At 37.0% G+C, this 25,176-nt stretch overlaps 1 protein-coding gene across 4 annotated transcripts in view; it reads left to right on the forward strand.

Moving 5' to 3' along the window:
• LOC121869302 (nucleoside diphosphate kinase 7-like) overlaps positions 1 to 25,176 on the forward strand; it is a 203,835-nt gene that overhangs the window by 108,883 nt on the left and 69,776 nt on the right. For all 4 annotated transcript variants that reach the window (XM_042370549.1, XM_042370550.1, XM_042370551.1 and 1 more), the window contains 2 exons: positions 4,311 to 4,518; positions 20,127 to 20,241. In XM_042370549.1, coding sequence (XP_042226483.1) covers positions 4,311 to 4,518; positions 20,127 to 20,241 — 323 coding nt within the window. The remainder of the gene's footprint in view (positions 1 to 4,310; positions 4,519 to 20,126; positions 20,242 to 25,176) is intronic.

The raw sequence follows: 25,176 nt of genomic DNA on the forward strand, positions 1-25,176 counted from the left end.
GCGGACACTCACCGCGTTGCTGTGGAAAAATCCGCGTTAAGTGAAAGTTCAGCTTTGGCAAGGCACCGCGTATATGCGAAAACGCGTTAAGTGAAAGCGCGTTAAGCGGGGTAATACTGTACTGTATCTATAAATAAACTTTAAAAAATGAATACTTTATGTTTTACATCGTCCTGTGCATACCATACCATGCATTTGGCTACTTTGGGCTTGCTATGATGACGCAAGAGATCTGCCCTGGCAACTGTACCAACACTCACAGCTGGTGGTGCATCGTTTCCATTGTTTACTGGTAGTTACTGGTAAATATTTTTCAACCTAACGAAACTATTACCCGTTTAGAGGTCGACCCCCAATTTTTTGCCAAATAATTTGGTCTTAAAAACTTGAACTACACACCGGTATATACGGTAAATATGGACATGGGGAGCCAGGGTTTTTTTTTGGGGGGGGGTCAGCAAAAGTACACGGATTTTTAACATTCACGGGTATCTCTGTTACCTAACCCCCACATATGTTATGGGCTGACTGTATTATTATTATTATTATTATTATTATTATTACAGTAGTACCCCAATTTACGCAGTCAATTGAACTCACAGGGTACCGGGAAAGTGAAAACCGCGTAAAGTGAACAACAGAACATATGGGATTAATTCCAATAGAGACTGGCCCGACCCCCAAACTCCACTTTTTCCGACACAATACCTATGTTGTAGTAAAAATAACATCTAAATTTTATGATGGTATGCTCACACAATTAATATTTAAGAGAAATACAGTCGCCAGGTTAATGTCCATTTAAATAATGGACTCAAATCCCCTCTTCCCAGCTCACTAGCTCCTACCTCTCTGATTAATGTTTGGGTGAAAACTCTAGATTTTAACGTTTAGTAATAAATAATACCTCAGACTAAAGTTAGGATAATATAATTGACATTTCTGGATTCCTTGCAGGTCAGGGAATATTTTGAATGTAAACTTCATATATTTTGCACAAAAGATAAAATATTTGCTTTGTGTAAACCAAATTATTACTTTAGATCTAAAATTTGTATGTCTAATGCAAAATCCATGATGTTTATATTCAAAACGATCATCATATTGTAAGAATTCCAGCAATGTAAATTATATTCTGGCCGGGTAATTTGCATGAATTTTATGAGCTAAAACAAATATCTTCAATAAATAAAAAAAATGTACTTCACCCAAACACTATCTGTCAATCAAAATACCCCACCTCCAGCTCTCCCCCTCTTCCCACGATTGCTGGGTCCCTCCCTCCCTACCCCCCACCCCCCTCCCTACCAGAGAAATGTTTGGGAGAAAACAGTATATTTACATTTTTAGTAATATATAATACCTCAGACTAAAGTTAGGATAATATAATTGACATTTCTGGATTCCTTGCAGGTCAGGGAATATTTTTAATGTAAACTTCATATATTTTGCACAAAAGATAAAATATTTCCTTTGTGTAAACTAAATTATTTCTTTAGATCTAAAATTTGTATGTCTAATGCAAAATCCATGATGTTTATATTCAAAATGATCATCATATTGTAAGAATTCCAGCAATGTAAATTATATTTTGGCTGGGTAATTTGTATGAATTTTATGAGCTAAAACATATATCTTCAGTAAATAAACAAAGAAATATTCTTCAAGGACACTATCTGTCAATCAAAATACTCCGGTTCCTCCCTCCCTCCCTCCCTCCCTCCTTACCAGAGAAGGGATTGGGAGAAAATAGTATATTTACATTTTTAGTAATAAATAATAACTCCGACTAAAGTTAGGATAATATAATTGACATTTCTGGATTCCTTGCAGGGCAGGGAATATTTTGTATGTAAATTTCATATATTCTGCACAAAGGATAAAATATTTGCTTTGTGTAAACCAAATTATTACATAAGATCTAAAATTTGTATGTCTAATGCAAAATCCATGATGTTTATATTCAAAATGATCATCATATTGTAAAAATTCCAGCAACGTAAATTATATTCTGGCCGGGTAATTTGAATGAATTTTCTGAGCTAAAAAAAAAAAAAAAAAAAATCATTCTTCACAGCGTATATGAGTAGATGCACCGCAGAAAGTGAAAGTCTGGTTCTGGCAAGGTACCGCGTAAATGAGAAATCGCGGAAAGTGAAACCGTGTAAAGCGGGGTAATACTGTATTATTATTATTATTGTTTTTGTTATTATATTATTTAAAAAGTTATGCAGCCTGAAGGCTGAAATTGTACATTAGACAATAATGACTTATTGCATACAAAGACATGGGGTAGGTGGGTCGTTTAACAAGAGCATTCATGACTGAAAGGAGAAGGAACATGAACTGAACATACAAATTATTATAGTTTGGAGCTGATGGCCCAGGCTGGTCTCTTGCCATACTGTGTAAGGTCACGTAGGCCTCATGGTATAGTAACTCGTGTGTGTGTGTGTGTGTGTGTGGTGCAAATTAATCACTATCATACAAGAACTCTAGCAATATATATTCTCGTAAGTCAAGTCAATGACATTTTATAAGCGTTAATCTATCCTCCTTGGTGGGGTGGGGGTAAAAGTGACCACGCCATGGGTTGTCTCGCTGTTTGTCTACTCTTCATGATACAATACAAGTATTGTTTATTTGTTTGTCATTAATTAGTACAGATATGTTACTGTAATAATCTGTGCTTATTAATACATATACCCTTCATCTACAATAGAGTACAGTATAGTACTATGTATATACCTTATAGTAAAAAATAATGTCATTCAAGACATATTCAGGTCATAAGACCAACTAATCCCTATCCCAACACAGGGTGACCTGACGTTGCATCAGGTCAGGTTAGTAATATGACATGATTAGTTATGCACATGTATTACAGTCAAGTGAGTGAAGTGTGTAACAGAGACGTGCCGAACGCCCAAGCTACTAACGAGCCGATCGGTGGCGAAGATAAAAGAAACAGTTCTGTTCAAGCCTGTATCATATAAAACTTGTGTTTTTTTAAATATATTTATTTAACCAAACTTTTAGATAAAGTATTCAGGATTATTTTGATGAAAAATAAATGGTGTGTCTGATGAAATTAGAACTGATTTTACTGACTCCGGAATCAACATTTCATATGTTTTTTTTTATAAAAGAATGGAATTCCCATCACTATTTCACATAGAAATATTTAGTTTAAGGATATCTTATTGGAAACGTTTTGTAGATAATGTATTAAGGATCATTATGGTATCAAATTCATCTCCCTATCACAATTTTCCATTCTTGAGGGAGGAAGGGGGGAAGTGACCTCGTCCCCCCCCCCCAAGGTTCATATACCACACTCTTCAGCCACACCCCAGCATCACAGTCTCCAACACCACTCACATACCCCTAACAAGGGAATTAAGACAGCAGACATAAGGAGTGAGGGTCTTATTGTGTGACAAATTTGCGTGTGTGTGACTGCGAGTTAAATATCAGCTGTTGGGGGAGTACTTACCAACACTCATTTCCACTCCATCTCTTTAATTACCCTCACCTTTCTGCTTTCTCTCTCTCCATATTTTAAAATGCTATGTAATGTAATGTTTAAGGAATACAACATTGCTCATTTATACTTATACTTATCACAATCTCTCTAAAAATACTTAAGGTTTTGTGTTTATTCAAGACATCTTCAGATCATGAGGCCCACTAATCCCCCGGCTAAGAAAGGGTGACCTGACATTCCATCTGTAGGTCAGTAATAGGAGACCACTAATCCCACACCCTACCTCCACCTGACATTGCGTCAGGTCAGGTACACAAGACCCACTAATCCCCCACAGCTCCATGGGAGTGGAAAATACCAGTCTTTGCTGTAACACACAGTTTCATTCATGCTCATATCATATAGATTTTTAATTTTCAAATATATTTTTTTTTACCAATTTTTATATAAACTTTTCTAGATTATTATATTAAAGAAATGGAGTTTCTAACTTAATTAGAACTGCATTTACTGACTCCAGTAGTTTAGACTCAAGAAAACATCCCCAGCACCCAGAAACATTCTGGGAACTGGGCTAGTGTCTGTGTGTGCAAGATGTCTAGTTTAGACACTCGGAAACTTTTCCCAGTAACCGTAAAATATTCCGGGGATAAGGAATCTTTCCGGGTTTGAGAAAGTCGTCTGGTTAGCCGGAAATTTCTCGTCCCCGGAAGTGCTCTGTACCAATTGTTCCGGCTAACGGGGATATCACTGTATATTTAGGTAGATGCCGGTACTGTATAAAGAAAAGAATATTAAGACAAATACCTTTTCACTCTATTAGGCCTCTCTTGGACTACATCACAAGTGGTCCTGTTGTTGCGATGGAACTGATAACAACCAACGCAGTCAAAAAATGGCGAGAGACCCTGGGACCCACAGATTCTGAGGTAGCAAGGCAAGATTCTCCAGAGACTGTCCGAGCAAAGTTTGGTAAAGACAAGCAGTCAAATGCAGCACATGGTTCTGATTCTGATACCTCAGCCACAAGGGTAAGTCAGTACAGTATTTTTATTTATTTTTTTAATATAATTACTATAATATGTTTAGGATGATATACCGGTATACATAAGTTAGCTGGAATAATTCTTGCACAGCTCTACTGGGAATGAGAGATTTCTGAGTATTGAGACAAATTTCGCACATCTCCGGAATTTTTCCTGGTACAGTTGTACCCCGCTTTACGCGGTCAATTGAACCCACAGGGTACCGCGTTAAGTGAACAACAGAACATATGGGATTAATTCCAATAGAGACTGGCCCGACCCCCAAACTCCACTTTTTGACGACACACAACTATGTTGTAGTAAAAATTTTATCTTAACTTTATGATGGTATGAACAAAGAAGTAATATAGAAGAGGTTAGGTTAGGAAAAATAAAGGTTAAGTTAGGAAAAATAAAGGTTAGGTTAGGAAAACTAAAAGTTAGGTGTAACACTTACGTTAGTAGAAGAGATGGGTCGGCATACGGGGATGGAGGCGGAGGGGAGGGAGGGAGGAGGAGGAGGGAGAGGCGAGGCAGGCGGCAGGCAGGAGCGGGTGGCGGGTGGGGCGAATCTTAAAATAGCGTCTCGAGCCGGACACTCTGCGCATATATGGGTAGATGAACTGCGTTAAGTGAAAGTTCGGTTCTGGCGAGGCACCGCTTATATGAGAAATCGCGTTAAGTGAAACCGCGTAAAGTGGGGTACAAATTTACTTGGGTAAGTTTTCTGAGGCTAAACTATGCATCTCTCATGGACAGACACTATTGCGCATCCCAGGAAAGTTTCCGGGTACTGGGGAAAGTTTTCTGAGGTCTAAACTATGCTTCTCTCTTGGATAGACACAGAGCTATATTTATGTATACAAACACCACTGTACACATACAAAATATTGTAAATAAACAAAATATTGTACAGTCATCCCTTGGTTATCACGCCTAATAGGGACCGCGCCGAGTGCGTGATAACGAAAGTACAGAACCTATGGGATTTATTCTATTGGTTCCAGGCACCCAAGACCCAACCCCAATTTTCCCATTATGCCACCATTTAGACCTACTAAAGATATAGATAATGTTATGGTAAGTATCAGAAACACACATAGGCATGGCTAGGTTTATTAAAAAGTGATGAAAAGGGTACGCTTAATACTGTAGTCCACAAAACATGTAGCTATGCTTTCTTTGTTTGAGTCCCTCATCTGAGGAGTCTGTTTTCTCATCGCTTCAGGACGCCTGAGTCCTCCGTTTTCTCTCAATCTTGGAGTGCACCCGAAACTTCGTTATTCCTTAGTAATGACAAGGAATTTGAAATTGCAACTGGGGTTGCAGTTGTCGAGGCAACTTAGATGTGTCTGATTACAGCAAATGTGTTATCTTCAATTTATAGGTGAAAGAGTTTATCCTCAATAGATGTAGGTGAAGCAAATGGGCAACAATACACCTGGAGGCAAATGCGTGATAACGAAATTCTCGGCTTGAAAAATGCGCTATAACAGCCGGTGTGCAAATTTAATGGAGGTGTGATAACGAAAATCGCGATAACCAAGTGCGCTATAACCAAGGGATGACTGTATTCACTTGTACTACTTTTGTGCTGTATATACTGTACTCACCAGCAGACGCTGTCATCGTGAGCTTGTGATGCAGGCAAGCCAAATAGTGATATGATGATACAGGATGACCTGCCTTTGTCCTATACAGTATACTATACATATACAATACCTCTACGTACTAGCCTACAGTAGGATTACACTGTCCACTTTGCTGAATGTACAGTACAGTAGTACCCCGATTTACGCGGTCAATTGAACCCACAGGGTACTGCGGAAAGTGAAAACCGCGTAAAGTGAACAACAGAACATATGGGATTAATTCCAATAGAGACTGGCCCGACCCCCAAACTCCGCTTTTTCCAACACAATACCTATTATGTTGTAGTAAAAATAACATCTAAATTTTATGATGGTATGCTCACACAATTAATATTTAAGAGAAATACAGTCGCCAGGTTAATGTCCATTCAAATAATGGACTCAAATCCCCCCCCCCCCTTCTTCCCAGCTCACTAGCTCCTACCTCTCTGAGAAATGTTTGGGTGAAACCACTAGATTTTAACTTTTAGTATTAAATAATACCTCAGACTAAAGTTAGGATAATATAATTGACATTTCTGGATTCCTTGCAGGTCAGGGAATATTTTTTATGTAAACTTCATATATTTTGCACAAAAGATAAAATATTTGTTTTATGTAAACCAAATTATTACATTAGATGTACAATTTGTATGTCTAATGCAAAATCCATGATGTTTATATTCAAAATGATCATCATATTGTAAGAATTCCAGCAATGTAAATTATATTCTGGCCGGGTAATTTGTATGAATTTTATGAGTTAAAACAAATATCTTCAGTAAATAAACAAAGAAATATTCTTCAAGGACACTATCTGTCAATCAAAATAACCCACCTCCACCCTCCCTCCCTTCCTAACCCCCACCCCCCACCTTCCCTCCCTACCAGAGAAGCAATTGGGAGAAAATAGTATATTTACATTTTTAGTAATAAGTAATAATCCAGACTAAAGTTAAGATAATATAATTGACATTTCTAGATTCCTTGCAGGTCAGGGAATATTTTGAATGTAAACTTCATATATTTTGCACAAACGATAAAATATTTGCTTTGTGTAAACCAAATTATTACATTAGATCTAAAATTTGTATGTCTAATGGAAAATCCATGATGTTTTTATTCAAAATGATCATCAAATTGTAAGAATTCCAGCAATGTAAATTATATTCTGGCAGGGTAATTTGTATGAATTTTAATAGCTAAATAAAAAAATAATAAAAAATATATTATACTTCACCGCGTATATGAGTAGATGCACCGCGGAAAGTGAAAGTCTGGTTCTAGCGAGGTACCGCGTAAATGAGAAATCGCGGAAAGTGAAACCGTGTAAAGCGGGGTAATACTGTACAATAGGGGGCAGTGAAATTTTGCTCAAAGCTGCACTCTTCAGGCATTGTTCCTTATACATATCTAAGACTCCATGCCAAATTTGAAGCTGATATGTCGAGGTTTAGTCTGCCGCATTTTCTACTGAAATTTTTAAATTTACCTACAGTACTAGCCAAACAGCCGCTGTGGCGGTGCAATGTTCTGTTCAGTGTTTATCAACTTTTTTTTCATATCTCTTATTTCATTTAAGTTGTCTTGTTGCAGATGAGTATGGTGCTATGTCTATATTGATTATCAGCCTTTTCTCATTTCATTATGTCATCATGGTTGAGCCTGGCAATGAATATCTCACACATGTGACTCCCAAGACTGGACACGGAAAGCAGATTGCCAAAACTATTCACGAGTTTCTGGTGGAGAAAAATCTAACCCAGCAGCCCATTGTGTGTGTTGGTTGTGATGGAACCAATGCAAATGTAGGATCAGAAAATGAAGTCATTCATCATCTTGAAATGTTACTTGGTCACCCGCTCCATTATTTCATATGTCAGCTTCACGGAAATGAGCTGCCTTTCCGCGCAGTTTTTTATCACTATGATGGTAAACCAAGTGGTCCTGAGCATTGGCGTGGTCCCATTGGAAATCAGATCAAGGAGTCTTTGTCTGAGCTTCCAGTTGTCGCCTTCCAGCCAGTCAGTTTCCCTGATTTCCCTGTGTTTAATGATGAAGTGGAGAAAGATCTGTCCTGGGATCAGAAATACCTGTATAGGATTTGTAAAGGAGTTATCACAGGTGTTGTTGAAGATGACTTGGCTGCTATTGAGCCAGGTCCTCCCTGTGTGTCAAGGTGGAACACCTTATGGAGTAGAATCCTCAGGCTGTATGTAGCAACATCAAGACCCAGCCATGAGTTGAAAAGAATTGTCATTACAATAATAAAGTTCAGTGCTCCAATGTGGTTTTACATCAAGATACACCCTTACGTAACACACGGCTCAAGGAACGTATTCCAGTCCCTGCTATATATGAAACACCTGAATAGTGAGGAGGAGACGATAGTGAAGAAGGCTGTCCAGAGAAATGCATACTTCGCCCACACAGATCAACTTCTTCTTGGTATGTGTGCAGATGAGGACATGACTGTTAGAGAAAAAGCTGTCTCAATGATAAGAAAAATTAGAGAGGAGAATCAGCAAAAGGAAGAATGCACTGGCAGATCTGAAGAGGAGGAGGAAGATTCTGATGCTGCTGTTGACGAGAATTTGTTAAACTATACTGATGAGGAGGGTAAAGATGGAGATGGGAATGAGGATGTGCCTCCTGTAGTCAACATGAGAAAGGTGGTGACTCCGAAACTAAAGTGGCAAGCAAAAAACTATCATTCCATGATTAACTGGAGGAATGAACTCAAGACTGAGCCTCCTTACATTGCTTCTCTGTCAAATCTACAGGTTAATGACATTCTTGAGACACCATTAGTGGTGCCCAAGTGGCCAAACAGCACTCAGGCGGTCGAGAGAGGCATAAAAGTGATGACTGAAGCTTGCACTGAAGTGACGGGATACGAATCGAGAGATGGATATATTAGGCAAAGATTATTGTCTAGGAAAATGATGCCAAGGTTCCGCACAAAAAAGAATTTCAATATGAACTTGTAATGATTTTCTATACGGTGTACCTGTAAAATAACATGTGAATTAAATCGATGTCACCCATGTAAAATTTATCATTATCCTGGAAAACATTAAATGACACCTAATTTTTGGTATACAGTATTACCCCACCTAACGCGGTTTCACTTAACGCGTTTTATCATATACGCGGTGCCTCGCCAGAGCTGAAATTTCACTTAACGCGGAATTTTTCATCATATACGCGGGAAGCGGCGCGGGCACAATGCGCACAAGGTCGCCCAGTCATCAAAACATTACCGAGTTCTTCACCCGCCACCCACCACAGCCGGCCCAAGTCAGTGATAGTGATAATTATAGTGAGGATATGGACTTATATGGCCTTTAAGGGGTTTGACAAAGAGGCCCTGCAAGCCTCTGTGGTGGATAGTGATACAATTGATACAAGTGATACAGGTGAGGGCCAATAATCTGCCCTCTGCCTCGGAACCAACCCCCCATCCCCGTGTGCCCAGCCATCTTTTCTACTAATGCAAGTGTTAAAAAACCTAATATTATTGATATTTCTCTTAATTATTAATTGTGTGTGCATACCATCATAAAGTTAAGATAAAATTTTTACTACAACATAGTTGTGTGTCGTCAAAAAGTGGAGTTTGGGGGTCGGGCCAGTCTCTATTGGAATTAATCCCATATGTTCTGTTGTTCACTTAACGCGGTTTTCACTTAACGCGGTACCCTGTGGGTTCAATTGACCGCGTTAAGCGGGGTACTACTGTACACTAAAAGTTGACAAAAAGTCGTTCGCGATGCGGCAGGGTAAGTATGCATGAAATGGCATGAAATTTTGCACAGGTGTTTGTTACAGCCATACAAACGATGCCTGAAAAGTGCAGCCTGCAACTCAAATAAAAGTGTTTTTTCCCTGCCCCCTACTGTACAATATATATAACTGTAATCACCTTTTATGTCTTAACACTAATTTAACACTGTATTCTTGGCTGATTGTGTCCTGATACAGTAATGTGCAATAGTATACAACACAAATTTATGCAAAAACAGCAGCGAGCGAGGGATCAACCTTGTACAGTGGCGGCAGAGTATGAACTAAGTGTATGATTCTACAACCAAAGTTACCCAAGCAGCTAGCTCACCCACATGCCTGCAATCTCGCAGAACTTCCGGAAAATTTGTTACTATGCTGGGAACAGCAAGCTTTGGAGAGATTTTCTCGGTATCTTTCTGGAAAATGCACATGATTTAATTCTCGGAAACTCTTTCCCATGCTTGAAATAGAAAGAGTTTTCCTGGAATTTCCCAGAACATTCAAAATCCATTTTGGCTATTGGAGAGTGTTGGGGACTGAGGAAATTACTGTACAGTACTTTCTCGAATTAACGAACTACTGTAATTTGATTCACCCCCTTTCCGTTAAATTTAAATTTCCATTATTTTTTCTTGATTTAGCTAACTAGTTCACTAAATCGAGCGTGATTCTGTTAAATTCCACGCCAAACATGCCACTTGTGTGTGGGGTTTGTTTATATCCTCTTAGTCTGTGTCCTGCCACCACCACATGTGTTGTTCACTGCTACCTCTTGGTCTGTCTCTCGGTCAACTAACTACTGTGCTTAGACATCATGCCGAAAGTCTCTCAGAAGTCTCGGAAAGGACGAAGTGTGAGGGAGAAAGTCAAAGGATTGCAGCTATCAATTGGAAAAAGTTTGGAAATCGTTATAGAAAAAACAATTAAAACAAACACCGAACCCCCTAATTTAACCCTTAGGCCCCTGGTGACGTTCCAGGACGTCCAACTGGCGCACCCCGGGTGACGTTCCAGAATGGTTGCCTTTTCCTGCCACTGTTTAAATGTCCAGCGCAGGTTATCAGGTTCCCGTGTGACTATTTGACTGTCACGCCACACCTCGGCCACAGGGAAGCTTCCTGAACATAATTACAGGTTGACAACCCTTTATCCGAAATTCCGAAAACCGAAAAGCTCTGAAAACCGAAAGTTTTTTGTGGAGCAATTTTTTTTTTTTTTTTTTTTTTTTTTTTTTTTTTTTTTTTTTTTTATACACGGAGATTAGCCCACCCAGGCATAGATCACTGACCCACATCTGGGCCTGGGGGGCGAAAATGTAATAGTAATAATAATTATAATAATAATAATAATTATAATACCTGTAATTATTCATAGTAAATAAAATTTTTAATTAAAAAATACACCAAAATAAAATAATAATGATAACAATAATACTGTATTAATAAAATAATAATGATAACAATAATACTGTATTAATAAAATAATAATAATAATAATAATAATAATAATAATAATAAAGAAATACAAGAATGAAAAAAGATAAAAAGTGAGTAACATACAGTGAGTTCTGCTATAACGCGTGTTTTGACAACGCGAATTTGCTCGAACGCGATTTATGAATTTTAACAATTGCAGGTAGAAAATGCATACCAGCATATAGAACTCAGTTTACATCTGTGATCCTCAGTTATAGCTAGATTACGTTCGACATCACATCTTCAATTTAATTTGTAATATTGTTTTTGGTGTTTGAACTCTATTTACAAATAATGTATGTAATATTTATATATACAGTATGCCTATATTATAAATAGTATGGTATTACATATAAAAAAATCAATACGCTCTCTTTATCACACACAGTGTGTTTTGCAGTTTAATTAGAGCATCACATATTCAATTGATTTATGTGTTTTGTTTGTGTACAGGAAATATTTATAAATATTTATTAATACTCAGTACCTATTACTTTTATGCTAGAAACTTCGTTTGGGAAGGCACAATTCAAAATGCATGAAGATACTGGTATATTAAAATAATAAAAATGTGTTATAAACCAGTCCTAACATACTGCATGTCTCGCTTCAGCTGCTTTAATTATCTATCTTTACCTCCCCCTTGCCCGGTGACAAGAAAGGAAAGTGACTACTTGACTGAGCCGCCTGTGGCTATTTTGACCATCCTTGTGTTCGGTGGTAATAATACATATCTGTATGTTACTGATCATAATACTTATCTCTTATAAATAATTCATTTAAAATTTATTTTTTGCAAAGAATATTCAATGACATGTTGCATTAATTCTTGAAACACTGCAATTAACCAAATTTAGGATATAAATAATGAACAGAATCCGTCATGGATTAGGAGTTTGGTCGCTTAACGATCCACATAAATGTACCTCCTTTTTACATAACTCGTATATAAATTTAAAAGAAATACTTTTAGTATCTTCAATATATTACAGTATATTATATATAAATAAATAAACCTAATAAATTCAAATTCCCCTTATCATCCTGTGTCATATACGAAAATATGAGTCTGGCCAGTACACAAAAAAAAAGCGGACATCCTGTAGTGGTTGAGAAACTGACATCTCTACTGGGGGACTCAAGCGTTTCTCTATATTTTATAGGCTCACCTTTCTAATATAGAATAATATGTAAATTACAATTTACATATATATATATATATATATATATATATATATATATATATATATATATATATATATATATATATATATATATATATATATATATATATATATATATATATATATATATATATATATATATATAAATTATAATTATATATATATATATCTTATTAAAATCACAGGAAAATGGAAACAGCAGTGCCTTAGCTTTAGGTCTTTGTTGAGGGCATATTTCAGAGGCAACTGGATTACATGGACAGAGAGGGGCTTAAATATACAGGGTGACCTAAAACATGAGGTCCAATCTGTGATGACATCCACTAATCCCCAAAATCCCTCTTGTGTCTGAAAGACTTCTGGTTGAGCTAGTTTGATTAAAGGAATTCTAAAATCAATAAAACCTTGGTAAAATAATCCAGGTTCAAAACTGATATTATAAGCCCATAAATTTGTTGTGTGGCTGGATTAAATGCTTTGAAAACCTTTGATCTAGATGTATGATAACGTTTATTTTGGTTGCTTTTTCTGACTATTACTGGCTAGTCCGTCACCACCCTTCTCTTGAGCTCACTCTCATTATTGGTGGTGTGAAGAGTTAGTAGATGTCATCGTACTAAATGACCTCATGTTTTTAGGGTGTCCTGTATATTTAAGCCTCTCTGTCCATGCTAATCCAGTTGCCTCTAAAGATGTCTTGAATAAAAGGCGAAAGCTAAGGTGCTCCGTTGTTCCATTTTTCCGTGTGATTTTATCAAGATTTATTTATCACGTTTTCATTGTGGATTTACGCAGAAATATATATATATATATATATATATATATATATATATATATATATATATATATATATATATATATATATATATATGTAAATCGTAAAAATTTAAATAAAAGAGAAAAACTAAATACGTAGCGTTTAAAGTGTTAAAGTGTACTGAACAGTGTTGTGGCTTGGCTCAATGTTTACAGTTCACGTTCGACATCACTTGTTCAATTGATTTATGTGTTTTGTTTGTGAAGAAATACCTGTACAGTATATGTAAATTGTAAAATTTTAAATAAGAGAGAAAAACAAAATAAGTAGCATTTAAAGTGTACTGTACATTGTGGCTTGGTGCGGGGTTATGCAGTGTTTACAGTTCACGTTCGACATCACATGTTCAATTGATTTATGTGTTTTGTTTGTGAAGAATTGCAGAAATAATTTATGTAATATTTATGTATACAGTATACCTGTATAGTATATGTAAAATGTAAAATTTTAAATAAGAGAAAAACAAAATACATAGCGTTTTAGACCCGCGCGCTCTGTTTACTCCACACTTTGTTTGAAACACTTGTGAAGTTTTTAAGTGTCCTCAGTGAATTCTGATTACTGTTTCTCCAATTTTGTGACTATGGAAAAGAAGAATATCTCTGGGAAGCACTCTGGTGATCACATTTCCGGTGGTGATCGTAAAAGAAAGGCTATAACACTTGAAGAAAAGCTTGATGTTTCATGACTCCTCTCCTCAGCCTCAACATCACCCTTATCCCCCATCAAGTTATATTCATATTTTCTCAAGGTAAAGTGTAACATTTACTGTATGATTTCATTATTAGATATGAATGTAACATTTATTTAGACTGTGCTATCCTTTGTGTTAGGCTAACTACGAAATTTTTTTTCGATTTGGAGTAATCTGCACCTAACCCTATTTTCTCCATAAGCCATGTTATTTCTATTACACGAATTTCTATAACACGATGTTTTACAAGAACACTACTATCGCGTTATAGCAGAACTACTATAATACCTTTGAATTATTTATTCTTACCTGCTTATTATTATTATTATTATTATAATTATTATTAACCTATTTCGCCCCAGGCACAATGTGAGTCAGTGACTTGTGCCCAGATGGGCTAATATAAAAAAAAAAAAAACTAACCATTCTGAAAACCGAAAAATTCCGAAATCCGAAATGCCTCTGGTCCCAAGGATTTCGGATAAGGGATTGTCAACCTGTATCTACTTTTGTTTGTCCATTTTATCCTGTTGTATCAAAGTAATAGTGCTAAAAGTAGTGTACAGTGATCCCTCGGTTAACGAAATTTCAGTTAACGAATTACCTTCCATAAGATTCTTCACTTCGGTTAATGAAAAAATTTCGGTTAACGAATTCCTTACGAATTTTTCCCAACATGTTTTCGCTTGCTTTCGGCTGCTCACCAGCTGTAGTATTAGTCCGCCAATACAGTAATCGGTTCTAGGGCTTAAATTCATTACCCTTTGAGTAAATATCAAGAAGGTTGTACTATTCAATAATTTTAAAAGTTTTATATTTAAGTTTTTAGTCATTTTAACAATTATGTATCATAACGGAAGCACAGGGAACTAGTTTTCATCATGCCAAACAGCCACTTGACTCACCCAAAATGGCATCTGTGTGTGTCCCTGCTCAGTGGAGGAAGCATCTTGCTTGAGACTCTCTTGAACATACACTATTTTTATGTTTTTACAGTACAATTATTGGTCATTCTGAAGTTCATTTTACATATTGACAATATATAATGCAGTGCAGTGTTGATTTAAAGAAAATAATCTTGAAATACACCAAGAGAACTAAAATTTTATGGGTAAAATGGTGCCATGGGGTGGCTTCTCTTCCACCCCAATGCCTTCTCTTCTCCCTTCTCCTCCTCCACCTCCCACTTCAAATGCACATCATCATCATCATCCAGGAGCCTTCTACATACACACCTCAAAGTAAGTGAACTTTTCTACCATTTTTGTTGAATTTCGGCAATTTTCGGTGAGCTTGAACCAATTACCCAAAAACCCATTGAAACAATGGTTTCGGTTAACGAACAACCTGCTGGAACGGATTGAGTTCGTTAACCGAGGGACCACTGTACATTAGTGTACAATACTGTAGTACATTTTATAGAAAGTTTTTCAACTGTATTTTTGGGTAGATTTACATAAATTTCTTCATTTATTTTCATTCATTTACATGCACACACCATACTAAAAGAAACGTAAAAGAAATAAATGACCTTAGTGCAAAGCTGGACTGCACATGTACTAAATTGATTACGGTACTAAAATTGTTATGTCTAGTGCTAATTACAACATGTTTATATTCAAATAAATCAGTATCTTACAAGAATCCCAGCTATGTTAATTACATTCTCCTAGGTCATATCACTGGCATTTTAATATGAGAGAAGCTTAGTAGGACTGTTAAATAAACACGCAGAGACCTTCGGCTCAAATTTATCACCTCAAACCCCCCCCCCTCCCCCCAGCCAGGCTTTTAGGCTTACAGATTTTATTTTGTATAATATCTCAGACTAAAGTTAGGAGATTATAATTTGCATTGCTAGAATCTTTGCAAGACAGCCATTAATTTGAATATAAATGTCATATATTTTGCTCAAGAGATAAAAATTGTTGTACATTAGTGTACAGTACTGTAGTACACTTTATAAAAAAGTTTTTCAAATGTATTTTTGGGTAGATTTACATAGATTTCATCATTTATTTTCATCCATTTACATGCACACACCATACTAAAAGAAACGTAATTGAAATAAATGACCTTAGTGCAAAGCTGGAGCGCACATGTACGAATTTGATTACTGTACTAAAATTGTTTTGTCTAGTGCAAATTATAGCATGTTTATATTCAAATTAATCAGTATGTTACAAGAATCCCAGCAATGTTAATTATATTCACCTAGGTCATTTCACTGACTTTTTATAAGAGAGAAGCTTAGTCACTTAAGAACTGATAAATATACACGCGTTAGACCTGGGCCTGTGCCAACTGTCAAACGTACTACCTCCCCTCCCCCCACGCCCCCTCGCTCGCTCCCACCCTCTCTCTCCCTCATCTGCCCGGCGTTGTTGGAATCCTTGTAAAACAGTGAATAATTTTAATATATACGTCATGTATTTTGCACAAGAGATAAAAATTAAGCACCTGTATCTCATTACAGTAGTGATTTAAGAGAAAAAATGTATATGTACATATATAGTATTCCACATACACGTAAGTATAAATACAAAGTTTATGTGATGATCGGACAACGTCCATATCGGTTAACGTCACGTTTCCAAGAACGTATCTAGGACGTTAACCGGCGCATGACTGTATATCTATTATTGACTGGGATAACGTAAGACTAGTTTGATGAGATAATGAAAGGGATATTCTGGAACCATAAAAAGTAATAGGAAAAATAGATCAACTCACACAAGGAAGTTTCACTCTCCATTTCTGGAGCTTCTCTAGCACCTCCTCGCTCTTGTTTTAGCTGGTTTAACTTTACAAGCATTTCCTAGCTGCAGGAATTTTCATTTTTATATTATACCATTGTAAACCAAATATGTAATGCTGTTGTTTTGATTTATTATATCAACCCCTTTAATTAATATATTGTACGTATTGCTATAATATATATTGAAGATAATTAAAGACTAATTATTTTTGAGTGGTTTTCATTAATGTTATTAAGGGGAGTATTTTATGATAAACAAGAATAATTAGAGAGATACTGTACTTAAACTCTTATATAAAGACATCTAATAAACTGAAGTTGGTAGTGTAGCAATATTGTGTTTATTTAATACTAAACTCGAGATGGTAGTGTAACATGTGATATTAATTAATATTTCTTTGATCACATTAAATAAAAAAGAATTAAATTTTTGGCTTATAATGATAGTATTGCTCATATATAGGAGGAAATAATTATTAATTGATTTTTATAATTACTTAGTGAAAAGGAATTTATTAGGCTGACAGGGACGGAAGGAGTGTTTGCTGGGAAATATCAATATGATAATATAAGTTTACAAAGGGACTTGTTATTGAATTTCATATAATTAACCATCCACAAAAAAACTCAGCTGCACATATTAGTGATTTGGAGTCGGGTTTGATGACGGAAGGTAGATAAGGGGGCGACACAGGGAGACATCAGTCACCATAATTTCCACTATCACTGTAGTCGCCGGTAACTCCCGCACTGACACCCTGTTAACGAAGAAACATTAATAAATATATGGTTACTATAAAGAGAAAATCACAAAAAATTTTAAATTGAATATCTAGGTTAATTTTCCTTAAATGTATTTGATTCTGGTATCAGGTGATCCACAAAGACATTATAAACGAAATCATTGGTGAAACATTCAAGGATTAGTAAAGATGTGGAGAGTAATTAAAGATTATTAGGGATAATTAAATTCCTCTCAAGATGGCCGTCTGGGTGACGTCGCGTGGTCAACAACACCGGCTAGCCATTTTCTTGCGATTATTATGATTATAGCACAATTTCACCTTAACACAGGTTCAATCACAATACTAGAATGTCTTACAAATACAGTGATCCCTCGGTTAACGAGCGCCTCGGTTAACGAAATTTCGGTTAACGAATTACCTTCCATAAGATTCTTCACTTCGGTTAACGAAAAAATTTTGGTTAACGAATTCCTTACGAATTTTTCCCAACATGTTTTCGCCTGCATTTGCCTGCTCACCAGCTGTAGTATTAGTCCGCCAATACAGTAATCGGTTTTTGATTTAAATTCCTTACCATTTTAGTAAATATCAAGAAGGTTGTACTATTCAATAATTTTAAAAGTTTTATATTAAATTTTTTAGTCATTTTAACAATTATTGAACATAATTGAAGTACAGGAAACTAGTTTTTTTGCACACCAAACAGCCACTCAATACACCAAGCTTGGCGTCGGTTTGTTTACCGGTTCAGAGGAAGGAACATCTTGTTTGAGACTTCAACATAAATGCTTTTTTTTCTGTGTTTCCAGTCATATTATTGGTCATTTTGAAATATATTTTACATATTGATAATATATAGTGCAGTGTTGATATAAAGAAAATAATCTTGAATTACACCAAGTGAACTAAAATTTTATGGGTGAAATGGCAGCATGGGGTGACTTCTCTTCCACCCCAATGCCTTCTCTTCTCCCTTCTCCTCCACCCCCATTCTAATTCCCATCATCATCATCATCAACCAGGAGCCTTCTATGTGCACACCTCAAAGTAAGTGTACTTTACTGCATTTATTTTTAGTTTGTATGTAATTTTCGGTGAGTTGGAACCAATTACCCAAAAACCCATTGAAACAATGGTTTCGGTTTACAAATTTTTTGGTTAACAAGCAACCTTCTGGAACGAATTGTGCTCGTTAACCGAGGGACCACTGTAGTATGGAATACTTTTGAATTAATACTAGCCTCGAAGAGGGTGAGAATACGATGCTAGAACTGGAGTGATTGAGAGAGCGTGATGTTATGTCTAGTGGCAGTGAGCCTCTCTAGATGGCCAGGGCTCCCTTCGCATATTCATGATTAAGTTGCCCCACATTACATTTCAATTATTAATCATTTTCATGATTCATCTTTGATTTTATTTATTTCATATTAAATAATTAATTTTAGTAATTTTACAATAATTTTTCAAGGTATTTTGATGATGGTTGAGAGTATTATAATAACAAAGTCTTCTGTGATGGGTTTTTGCTATAATATGTTGTCATACTTTTAAAATAATGAATTATTTTAACTAAATTTTGATATATGAGCACTAAGATTAGTTCAACAATGTAAAATAAAATTCTTATTATTTAATTGTATTAATATTGGTTGAAATAATATTATCCCCTTATTTTGGTGGACACCAGAGCCAGGCACCTTGAATATATTCCCTCTCCTATCTTGGGCTTGACTGCCCAACTGGAACTGATGTGGAAACAATTGGTTCAATTCTGTAGTCAAGGCGGATTAAGCTTAAGTAATAAAAAATGGATGATGTGAGCAGCAAGTCATGTGAAAGTTGGTGTTCAGATACTACATTGTTGAGTCTATAGTATCCAGATGGATTGACAGGTTAGCCCGGGTTTAACATTACAAAAGGTGGATCCCAAATTATATACCGGTACAGTAATACCCTATAGTAAATATCAGTCTTTCAAGAACCACTTGACTGAGTCTCACCAGAAAAATGGACTTAAAAGATCAGTTCTTTATTTTTCTGGCATACTGTTCAAAGAATATCTGTACATAAATCTCATAATATTGATGATGAATTTTCAGTGCTTTTCTACTTTCATCCAAGTTAATCATAATATTATTTTTGGCTTAAGATGTCAAGTAAAAATGTATTGGTGGTACAGCGGTAACGTGCTTAACTCTCACCAATATGTCAAGGGTTCAAGCCTCGGCCTGGACACATGTGAGAAGGGTGTTAACCAGTGTGACCCTATTAAACTTCACAGGTTTCCCAGTTGCCAATTTCCTCCTATACTATCACTGGATAGACTAACTGCCCGAATGGCTAGTAAGCTGTTAAGTGGCAAAAAATAAAATAAATAAATACAGAAAAAAAATTAGATTGTTTTATTAGTGTGCTGATTGTGATGAGAATAAATAAGAATTTCATGGTGGCTTATCCAAATTATTTTTAATCTTTAAGAAGTTGATAATATAGCTTCTGAATGATAAATTTCTTTTGTAGGAAATTGAATTCTTCTTCCCTTCTTCGAAAGTGAATGATGTGATGGTGCCACAGACCATCGCCCATCTCTCACACAATACTTGTTGCATCATTAAACCTCATACTATTGCTGCAGGTGAGTCCTTTGTTTTTGTAACTTTTTTATTTACAATACCATTCACAGTACAGTACTTAGAATTTATTTTGAATTCAGCATAAAATTTGAAATTTAGCATTGTTGGAATGGACAAGTTGGCAGTTCTGGGGAAACTTATTCAACACACTCTGTCACGCTGTTAGAAATGTACAATATATATAGTTTTTAAATTGAAGTTGAAACAGTGATTTAATCAAGATAAGTTTAAATATTTGTGGCACTGAGGAAATAGCAACTGTATTGTCAATGACGTCAGAATCCAGGAGCAGATGGCCACATCAGATTGCATCAACCCTCTTCATGTAAGGTGTAAAGGTGCAATTTTAACAATGTGAGTCATAAGCATTTTTTAAATAATAAAAATGCAGGGAACAGTAACAAATACAAGTTGTAAGTCCCCCAATGTTTACACTATCAGCTGACCTGCTCAGATGTTGCAGCATACACTTTTTTCTTATGGGATTAGCCCACTGGGGCACAGGTCAATGGCTCACATCAGGGCCTGGGAGTGAAAATATAATAATAATAATAATAATAATAATAATAATAATAATAATAATAATAATAATAATAATAATAATAATAATAATAAAAAAAATAATAAAAATAAAGATGATGATGATGATGATGATGAATAAAAATAATAAAAATAATAATAATAATAAAAATAATAATAATAATAATAATAATAATAAAAATAATAATAAAAATAAAAATAGTAATAATAATAATAATAATAATAATAATAATAATAATAATAATAATACAGGTTGACAATCCCTTATCCGAAATTCTTGGGACCAGATGCATTTCGGTTTTTGGAATTTTTCGGTTTTCAGAATGGTTAGGGTTTTTTTTTTTTTTTTTTTTTACACAGGGATCAGCCCACCCGGGCACAGGTCACTGACCCACATTGGGGCTAAAATATAATAATAATAATTCATAGGTCTAGGTCGTGTTTCTCACTTTTGATCTTTTTTCATTCTTGTATTTCTTTATTATTATTATTATTATTTTATTATTACAGTGTTATTGTTATTATTATTATTGTTATCATTCTTATTTTATTTTTGTGTATTTTTTATTAAAAATTTTATTTACTATGAATAATTATTATTATTACTGTACAGTATTACCCCGCCTAACGCGGTTTCACTTAGCGCGTTTTCGCATATACGCGGTGCCTTGCCAGAGCTGAACTTTCACTTAACACGGATTTTTTCCACATATACGCGGTGAGTGTCCAGCTCGAGACGCTATTTTTAGATTTTGGCCACGCGCCACCCGCCCGCCCGCCCGCCTGCCTGCCTGCCTCTCCCTCCTCCTCCCTCCGCTTGGGCAAGCCGCGCGGTAAGGTTGCGCAGTGTGTGTCTTTGTTACGTTATCACTGACGTCATATGACGTATCGGACTGTGATTGGCCATGCATCCCTACCCCCCTCTGCTGCTAGCTGTAATTGGCTTAAAGTATTATGACGTGACCACCCCGGGGAGGGAGGGAGGGAGGGAGGGAGGGAGGGAGGGAGGGAGGAGAGACGACGCTTGACCTAGCCGCGGCAGTTTCATCCCTCAAGGCCACCCCGGGTTAACGCGCATCCATTGTTCCGTAAAATGGCTTCCGCCGGACCACCACCGCCCCCAGAGAGAGACATTTCCTTACCTGGACCCAGCGGCACTAAGCCAAAGAAGACACGACGTTCATTAAGCTACGAGGTGAAGTACCAAATTGCTCAAGATTTGGAGAAAGGAACACGGCAAGTTGATCTCGCGCGCCAGCATGGCGTCAACGAATCTATGATTCGCACGATCAAGAAGGATGCAGCCAAGATCAAAGAGCACATGAAAATCACAAAGTCTGCAGGTGCTTCAACGATCAGGTATTGCCAGAACAGGGTGCTGGCAAAAGTGGAAAATTTGCTGGTGAGTTATTTGGTTCGTCAGGCGCGACGCAACATGGCGGTGGACACGCGCTCAGTGCAGGAGTACGCACGTGAGCTATACGCAGCAGTGACACGTAAACTGGGAATTGCAGAGCCCAAACCCTTCAATGCTTCCTCTGGTTGGCTGCATAGGTTTAAGAAGAGGAACAAGATCACCAACATCAACATTGGTGGTGAGGAAGCGAGTGCTGACCGTGTGGCGGCTAGAGATTTTCCTCCGTTTTTACGTGAGATTATGGAGGAAGGACAGTACAGTGACGACCAGGTGTTTAACATGGACGAATCTGGTCTTTTCTGGAAAAAGTTACCTTCCAAGACCTTCGTTGTCCAGTCTGCCAGCAAGGTAAGGGGTCGGAAGTTGCAGAAGGAACGCATCACCGTCCTGTTTACCACCAATGCCTCCGGTACCTGTAAACCAAAGTTATCGGTGATTCACAAAGCCCGCAAGCCGCACGCCTACAAGAATATGGACATGAACAAGCTTAATGTCCACTGGCTAACCGCACGTAAGGCGTGGATGTCCTCTTCTCTGTCCCTCTTCTGGTTTGACGACTGTTTTGTTCCTGACGTGCAGAAATTCTGCGAGCAACAGAATGTTCCATTCAATATTTTGTTGCTCCTTGACAACGCACCTGGACACTCGCCCCTACTTATGGATCGTCACCCCAACGTAAAAGTGGTCTTCCTTCCTCCCAACACTACGTCATTAATCCAGCCCATGGACCAGGAGTTGATATGCAATGTGAAAGCTGCTTACTCTGCAAAGAAGTTCAAGCTCCTGAACGACTCTACCAACACCAAGGATGAGTTGCGTAAGCTGGGTAACACCGACAGCGAGAGCAAAAGCGACGAGGACAAGGAACAAGAGGCGGCGACTCAAGAACTTCTCGTCAAACAATTTTGGAAGAAGTTTAACGTTAAACAAGCTGTAGACTTCTTGGTGGAGGCATGGGATCTGCTGACTATTGCTACGATTCGTCACGCATGGAGACATGTGTTGCATGGCATACCAGGTGAGAGGAGGAGTGAACCTGTGACTGGTGAGGTTCAGACTGTTGCAGTAGCAGTGGACCTTGCCAGAGAAGCTGCGCTCAATATTACAGCTGAAGGCTTCTCCGAGACCACCAACGAAGACATCCTGGAGGTGATCAAAGATCCTGAAGTGACTGCCGACGAGATGTTGGAAGAAGAACACGCCAGTGAAGAGGAGGAAGAAGGTGCGTCATTCTCCGAAGAACCTAGTTTAAGTCATAGTGATATTAAGTGTGTCATAGAGTTTACAGAAAAAATTAAGTCCCTCCTTTCCCGCGACAATGACGATGAACGCTATGAAGTCTTCCATGCCCGACTGGTGCAGGCTATGGAGCCGTACATCAAGGTGTATCACGACAACATCAACACCAGCCGTCAGCAAAGCATAACCGAGTTCTTCGCCCACCACAGCCAGCCCAAGCCAGTGATAGTGAAAGTGAAGTTGACTTTGAGGGATTTGTCAGGGAAGCCCTGACAACTGTAAGTGACAGTGATGTTGATTCACCTAGTAATGGTGATTCACCTGAGGGCCAGTAATCTGCCCTCTGCCTCGGAACCAGCCTCCATCCCCGTATGCCGACCCATCTCTTCTACTACCGTAAGTGTTCCACAAAATTTTTCGTTTTTTAACCTATTCTTTATTTTTCCTATGTTAACCTTTATCTTTCCTAACCTAACCTCTTCTATATTACTTGTTTTTTCATACCATCATAAAGTTAAGATAGAATTTTTACTACAACATAGTTATGTGTCGTCAAAAAGTGGAGTTTGGGGGTCGGGCTGGGTTCTATTGGAATTAATCCCATATGTTCTGTTGTTCACTTAACGCGGATTTCACTTAGCGCGGGACCCTCTGGGTTCAATTGACCGCGTTAAGTGGGGTACAACTGTATTATCATTATTATTATTATTATTATTATAATTATTATTATTACTGTATTATTATTATTATTAAAATTATTATTACTATTACATTTTCACCCCCCAGGCCCCAATGTGGGTCAGTGACCTGTGCCCGGGTGGGCTGTTACAAAAAAAAAAAAAAAAAAAAAAAAAAAAAAAAAAATTGCTCCACAAAAAAACTTTCGGTTTTCAGAGCTTTTCGGTTTTTGGAATTTCGGATAAAGGGTTGTCAACCTGTAATAATAATAAAGGCCCATAAATAAATAAAAAATAAATAAAATAAAAAGATCAATAGTGATAAATGATATATGTATGTTGTGTTGTAAAAGTTAAAGAATTAATTGAAACCCTGCAATTGCTTGTAAATGAGGCAGAAAGTCAGATTAGCAACCTGGGACTTGGTCACAATTTTTGTGATGCCATATGGCAGCAGGGTCTACCATTAGACAACACATTATGCTTCCAATATCTTCCCTGGTGGTAATACCTCCCTGTTTGGTAGCTGCCTCTAATAAACCTACATAACTTTCATACACTCCTCGTTGCTATTAAAGCATAATACTTGTGAAGGTATGGATCAGTATAGAAGAAATGACATGTTCTCAAATTTGGTTTGAGAATGCTTGCTACTGGGTAATCATTGCAACATATTTCTGCTTTCAACTTGGTGGTGCACTCTGTGAGCTTCAAGAATGGTCAAAGAAATGGCTGCTAAGACTCAGTGTCACAAAGTGTAAGAGGTTGCACCTAGGTTGTACCAACAGTAAGGAGGCATACCACATGTCCCAATAGGACGAAGAAACTGCATTAATAAAGACCAAATGTGAAAAGGACTTCTGATTGTCCAAAGCAAATCATCTGGCCATTGCTATCCCAAGTCCTTTCCTGATTTAGAAAAGCAAGGAAATCAGTGATGAAAACTTTAATTTCCACTGTCAGAAGTTTTCATCTTTCTATGACTTTTTCTTGGGCACCCAGCAATCAAATAGTATACACGATGATACCAGAAAAGTAATTTATTTATACCTACATTAAAGACA

The sequence above is a fragment of the Homarus americanus genome, unplaced genomic scaffold, assembly GCF_018991925.1.
Source record: "Homarus americanus isolate GMGI-L3 unplaced genomic scaffold, GMGI_Hamer_2.0 scaffold36734, whole genome shotgun sequence".
Classification (NCBI taxonomy): Eukaryota; Metazoa; Arthropoda; class Malacostraca; order Decapoda; family Nephropidae; genus Homarus; species Homarus americanus.